This window comes from Corvus cornix, chromosome 27 (assembly GCF_000738735.6).
Source record: "Corvus cornix cornix isolate S_Up_H32 chromosome 27, ASM73873v5, whole genome shotgun sequence".
NCBI lineage: Eukaryota > Metazoa > Chordata > Aves > Passeriformes > Corvidae > Corvus > Corvus cornix.
Window position 1 is genome coordinate 4,851,773 of NC_046355.1, and position 6,068 is coordinate 4,857,840.

The following is a 6,068-nucleotide window of genomic DNA, read 5'->3' on the forward strand; positions in this document are numbered from 1 at the left end:
GCTGGGTGCTCCGGGTGTGATGTCCCCTCCTCAGGGCTCATTGCAAGGGTGTTTGTAAGGACAGCTTAAAATCTCCCTCCAAGATGCCCTCTCCTCAGTCATTAATGTTGAACAAAGTGACCACGTTCTGCTCCCGGGAACTCAGGATCTGCTGACCCAGCTGGAGGGGTAGAAACCCAGTTATTTGCCTGCTAGAGACTTCACCAGCTCCTGCAGCAGTTGAATCTGTTTTTACAGAAGATCTGTGCCGGCACAAGTGGAGCAAACCAGGATTTCCATCCTGAGCTGTGCTGGAGCTCCCTGGCTGGGAAAGCTGCAGAAGGTCCTGCCAAGGGTAACATCCTTCCTTGGCCAGGCAGGCAAAGCTGGGGAGCGGAGCTGAGGGCACCCCGAGGCTGTGGCTGCAGGGGAACAGATGTGGTTTTGTCAGGAAGGACACTGAGTGAGGAAGGAAGGCAGCCCGGTGTTCCCCCCGGCTCCCAAACCTCGTGTGTGGAGCTTCGCCACTCCCCTCGCGCAAATGGCAAAGCCAAAACGTGGTGGGGCTTCAGTCGTGCCCCGTGCTGAGAGCCTTTAGAAGCACAGCCACGAAGCCCAGGCTCCTTGTGAGCTGTCGCTGCTGCTCTCGGGACTCGGGCAGCTCTGGAGGTCATTGCCTGCAGAGGGGTTTGGCGCTGCCCAGGCTGCGGAGCCGTGAGTGGCTCCTGCGCCCACCCTGCACCAGCCCAGCTGCTGGCTGCAGAGAGGACTGTTAGCTCTGGCTCTGCAGGGCTTTACAGCGAGGTGTGGTTGCCCTTTGATGTGGTTCCAGGGCAGCAGCAGAGGTGCGGGATTGCTGCTCCACAGAGCCAACCCCACACCAGCCCCTCCCGGACTTCACAGAGCCAGGCAGAGCCACCAACCCACCCACAGCCCTGAGTCCCTCGTGGGACACCAACCCAAACCTCTCCGGGGCATTTCCTGCCCAGTTCCCCTCCTCAGCAGCAATTCCAGGAGTGACATCAGCCCCCACGGAGGTGAGAACAAAAACACTGCACCTTCACCCCTCTGCTAATTGCCAGATCCCAGCGCGTGGCCAACACTAACAACAGGCACCAAATGGGCTGGGGAGTTATTCAGCCTCTAAAATTATTATTATTATTTCTGGGATGGGACTGTGTCAGGAAATTCAAGTTCAAACAGAGATGAGGAAGCCAGGGAAAGCTTTATTAGATTCCAGCTTCACCAGGTGGCAGCTGGTTACAGCAGAGCAGAGCTGTGCCAGGAGAGTTTCCCGCACGCACAGGTGGGGCACAGGGCACGGCTGTCCCTGGCAGTGCTGGGCTCAGGGCAGGGCGTGCAGGGCAGCAGGGGGGCACTGGGGCTGGGCAGGGCTCTGGGACAGGCGCTGGCTGGAGCTGGGAGTGTCCCCAGAGAGGGGACAGGGATGGGAGCAGCCCCCCAAGAGAGGCCGTCCATCAGAGGCACAGCGAGCTTTGGGTCCAGCCTGGGAGAGGGAGCCAGGACAGGCCCTGGACACCCCATGGAGAGGGGACACGGAGCCAGGACAGGCCCTGGACACCCCATGGAGAGGGGACACGGAGCCAGGACAGGCCCTGGACACTCCATGGAGAGGGGACACAGCCAGGACAGGCCCTGGACACCCCATGGAGAGGGGACACAGCCAGGACAGGCCCTGGACACTCCATGGAGAGGGGACAGAGCCAGGACAGGTCCTGGACACCCCATGGAGAGGGGACACGGAGCCAGGACAGGCCCTGGACACCCCATGGAGAGGGGACACAGCCAGGACAGGCCCTGGACACTCCATGGAGAGGGGACAGAGCCAGGACAGGTCCTGGACACTCCCATGGAGAGGGGACACGAGCCAGGACAGGCCCTGGACACCCCATGGAGAGGGGACACAGCCAGGACAGGCCCTGGACACTCCATGGAGAGGGGACAACAGGAGCAGGACAGGTCCTGGACACCTGCCATGGAGAGGGGACACGGAGCCAGGACAGGCCCTGGACACCCCATGGAGAGGGGACACAGCCAGGACGGCCCTGGACACCCATGGAGAGGGGACAGAGCCAGGACAGGCCCTGGGACACCCCATGGAGAGGGGACACAGCCAGGACAGGCCCTGGACACCCCATGGAGAGGGGACCACGGAGCCAGGACAGGCCCTGGACACTCCATGGAGAGGGGACACGAGCCAGGACAGGTCCTGGACACTCCCATGGAGAGGGGACAGAGCCAGGACAGGCCCTGGACACCCCATGGAGAGGGGACAGAGCCAGGAACATGGAGAGGGGACACGCTGGACACCCCATGGAGAGGGGACACGGAGCCAGGACAGGCCCTGGACACCCCATGGAGAGGGGACACAGCCAGGACAGGTCCTGGACACCCCATGGAGAGGGGACAGAGCCAGGACAGGCCCTGGACACCCCATGGAGAGGGGACACAGCCAGGACAGGCCCTGGACACCCCATGGAGAGGGGACACGGAGCTGCTGCCTGCACCCAGGGGAGGGAAGGGGGCAAACGTTGTCCTTGCAGAGCCCAAGCCCTGGGGCTCCTGCCCCACACAGAAGCTCCGTGTGCGGGCAGGGAGCGCCCGGCTGCTCCCTCTGGGAGCCTTCTGCTTCTGGGGCTCCTTGGCCAGAGCCAGGGCTGGACAGACCAGCAGCTCTGGAAGGAAAAGTGAGAAACACCTTGGCATTGAGGCTCCTGGGTGGCTCAAGCACCAGTCAAACCCAGCTCACCCATTTGTTCGGTTTATTTAACTTCAAAGAGGTGCACACTAAAGCATTAAGATTTACTGGTTTGGATTCCTCTCTGTACAAGTTCTTTCAAACAGCTTGAATGCACAGGGCTTTACAGATAGAAGCGCTGAAACACAAGATAAAACAAATCTAAATTCCAAATCACTCCATGAAGAAAAATTGTAGAAAATAAAAAAAAAAAAAAAAAAACCAAAAAAGAAAACCAAAAAACGAAAACAAAACAAAAAAAATTCCAACAAAAAACTGCAGCACTCCTCAGGGAAGGGACAGACTGCACAAGGAGGGACACAGAGGGGTGGAAGGCAAGCGATGGAGTCTCTGCCCAAAGCTTCTCCGTGCTGGCGGCTCAGGGGATGGAGTTCAGGAGATCCTTGAGGAAGCTGTCGGGATCGTTGATTTCTGACAAGAGTCCTTCGAACAGAAGAAGACAAGAGAGAAGAATCAGCCCGATTGTCCTGCCCCCACGAGGGATTTGTGCTGGGCCATGTGTGAGCTCCTGACAGCTGCAGGGTTATTTTAAGGCTGGACACGAGGAGGGTGAACCCTGTTGGATGCATCAGGAGGGACTGAAATGTGTCCATTAAACCCACATGGAACTGCTCTTGTGCAGCTCCAGGGAGCCAGCTCTGCTCCCTGTGTGGGACAGCAAGAAACTGTCCTGGGGCACAGATCTTGAGGGAAGAAAGAGCAGCTCCCCTGCAGGTTTTCAGCACCTCCTGACTCCTGGAGGCACCAAAATCCCTGGGGAGGAACTCTGGCTGCACCCAGCTGCCGCCTCTGGTGCCCGGTCACATCTGTTCACCCCCCAAACACCTCCCAGCTGTGCTACAGATGTTTAACAGAGCAGGGGGCACCTGCAGGATCAGCTGGGAGAGATTTTCCTGCCTGGGGCTGCTCAGGTGTGTCCCAGCTGGTTTGGGACAGCTCAGGCCGTGGCTGGGCAGTGCTGGTGTCCCTCCTCTCCCTGTGCCACCCCCACAGGCTGCAGCAGTGGCAGGAATGCTGCTGTCTCCAGCCACGAGCTGCACAAGGCAGCCTATAAAAGGGCAAGCAAACACTCACCAGCCACATCCAAAAACTCGGAAAACGTTTCCACTGGCATGAATTCCTCCTGGAAGGTTTTCAGGGCCTTGTCTGCAGCCTCGTGTATTGGCATGTCGTTGTGTCGGATGAACTCAGCCAGAGAGAAGGACCAGCCTCCCTCTGTGTTACTGGTAGGCACCTTCTGACAGGGGACAAGGACACCAAATCAGGCCAAAAAAGAATTATTTAATTAAAAAAAAAAAAAAAGAGTTACTGCAAACCCTGGTGCCGTCTCCCATCGCTCCTGGATTTCCATCCCTGCCTCTTGCAAACAGCCACCAGAGGAAGAAATTCCCCAAGTGCAACTTCAGGACCTTTTGTTACAGAATGAAACAAGGTCCTGGGCATTTTCTCACCCCGAGTACTGACCCCTCTTTGGAAGCTGCAGGTTTCTTTCTGCCCCCACCTCCTTCCTCACCCAACCACTTCCCTGGCACAGCCTGGAATGTCCTTCCTTCCATGAACAATGAACAGGAAAAATAAGCAAATACACAGCACAGGAGTGCTGCCAGCTGGGAAAGTCTCTCAATTCTTCAGCTACTGAACTGCAAGGGGTACAAAGAGAACAGGCAGCTTCCTGTGGCCTTTCTGCTTTTACAAGGTGCAGAAGAAAAAAGAAGGAAAAAATCCTTCCCTGTGAGGGTGGGCAGGCCCTGGCACAGGGTGCCCAGAGCAGCTGTGGCTGCCCCTGGATCCCTGGCAGTGCCCAAGGCCAGGTTGGACACTGGGGCTTGGAGCAGCCTGGGACAATGGAAGGTGTCCCTGCCCGTGGCAGGGGTGGAACTGATGGGCTTTAAGGTCCCTTCCCACCCAAACCATCCTGGGATTCTGAGAAGTTTTGTTTCCAAGGACCTTGGAGAAAGGGGCTTCAAAAAAAACCTTTGCCTTCTGTTTCAAACTCATGTAGCTGCTCAGGTGAGAAAGCTGCTAGAGCTGAACTGGGGCTGCTGTAGAGGAATCCCAGTGCTCTCCTTACCTTGAACATGTTGTAAATGAGATCTACAAGTGCCCAGAAGAGCAGCCCCGAGCGGTACGTGGCGTATTCCTTCACAGCCTTATCTGCCAGTCTGGGAGAAGGAAATGAGGCTGGAGTTAATCCCTCTATGAGGCTTTGATAACCCCCTGATGAACTGCAGGAAAGCTGAACAGCCACAGAGCCCAGCAGGGACATGCAGGGGATGGCTCTGAGTGAGCCTGGCTGGCTATCCCTGGCCGTGAAACACACACTGGGCACCTGAGATTCTCTGTGCCACCATCCCTGAGGCCGGGCAGTCCCTTTGCTCCAGCTGTGCTGTGTGGCCAGAGCAGGTTTGCCAGTAAAACCTCATTCCACAGGAAGGAAACGAGCACAGAGGGACGTGGAGGGCTAAGACTGCAGAGGAAGCCAACAGCAGAGTAGGAAAAAACAATGTTCAGCCCTTGTTTGTGTGTTCACTGCTTGGAGAACAGCAGATTCCTGCTCCACACACAGGAGGCATCAGTGACAGAACAGCCTTGTGCTTGTAACTCATCAAAGCATTTCTGCAAGACTCTGAGGAAATACCTCGTCCTCGAAGAAATGGAGGAATTTCCATTTAATATCTCCTTGGTTATTCTCCTGCCAGGAAAGGACTTCTTCTGGAAATCCAGCATCTGGATTTAGAGCGTTAGGAATGCCCTAAAAGGTGCAGAGCTGTGCTGGGACAGCAGCTCCCAAAGTCTGCAGGATTAATCACAAACAGGTTCTGGCAAGGCGGAACCTCCTGCCAGCAGTTCTAATGGGTTTGGAATTTTCTTGCCTGTGCTCCTCAGGTACATCTGCCCCATCACGTGCTGCTTCCTGCTCAACACTTTGGAGCTTTGGAAAAACAAAAAGCCCTTTTTTGTGCACCTAGGACCAGCTCAGCTGCTGCTGCTGTGAGTCAGCAACACAACAGGGGGCCCCAACTGCAACCTGCCCCAGGCTGGGGCTTTTTGGGGGGAAAATGAACATTTTGCTGCTCTTATTAAAGGCTCCATTTGTGTGTGTGCCCTGAAAACAGACATCTTAGTAGGTGGCAGCCTGCTCGGGCAGCTCAGCTTAATTATTTAAAGGAAACCCAATTAGTAAAGGTGACTAAATTTCCACGGGATGAAGAGCAACTTAGAGCGAGGCTAATTCTGGCCTCCCAAATACTGCAAGCCAGACTTTTCTTTTCATGTGAATGGGTTTGATCTAATTGGAGTCTGCTCCTTT

General features: G+C 56.1%; 2 protein-coding genes across 3 annotated transcripts in view; both read right to left on the reverse strand.

Moving 5' to 3' along the window:
• Window positions 1-2,753, reverse strand: part of RCC2 (regulator of chromosome condensation 2) — an 11,176-nt gene extending 8,423 nt beyond the window's left edge. The window contains 1 exon segment of the mRNA XM_039565589.1: window positions 2,750-2,753. Coding sequence (XP_039421523.1) covers window positions 2,750-2,753 — 4 coding nt within the window.
• Window positions 2,706-6,051, reverse strand: LOC120411384 (E3 ubiquitin-protein ligase UBR4-like). 2 transcript variants are annotated; one of them, XM_039565875.1, is made up of 3 exons: window positions 4,830-6,051; window positions 3,833-3,992; window positions 2,706-3,181 (listed from the first exon to the last, which is right to left on the reverse strand). In XM_039565875.1, exons 1-3 carry the CDS (start codon window positions 5,022-5,024, stop codon window positions 3,117-3,119), a joined length of 420 nt encoding a protein of 139 aa, XP_039421809.1. In that variant the 5' UTR covers window positions 5,025-6,051; the 3' UTR covers window positions 2,706-3,116. The 2 variants fall into 2 exon arrangements, with proteins under 2 accessions (XP_039421809.1, XP_039421808.1); XM_039565874.1 differs by having other exon boundaries at window positions 3,833-3,995; window positions 4,830-6,046.
• Window positions 6,052-6,068: the final 17 nt, after the last annotated feature.

Excerpts from the sequence above, each read along its gene's own strand:
- LOC120411384 (XM_039565874.1), bottom strand. The coding sequence starts at position 5,024 with ATGTCCCTGCTGGGCTCTGTGGCTGTTCAGCTTTCCTGCAGTTCATCA. Across the intron at positions 3,996-4,829 it reads TCATTTACAACATGTTCAAG|AAGGTGCCTACCAGTAACAC; the intron begins GTAAGGAGAGCA and ends GTCCCCTGTCAG. Across the intron at positions 3,182-3,832 it reads CGAGTTTTTGGATGTGGCTG|GACTCTTGTCAGAAATCAAC; the intron begins GTGAGTGTTTGC and ends TTCTGTTCGAAG.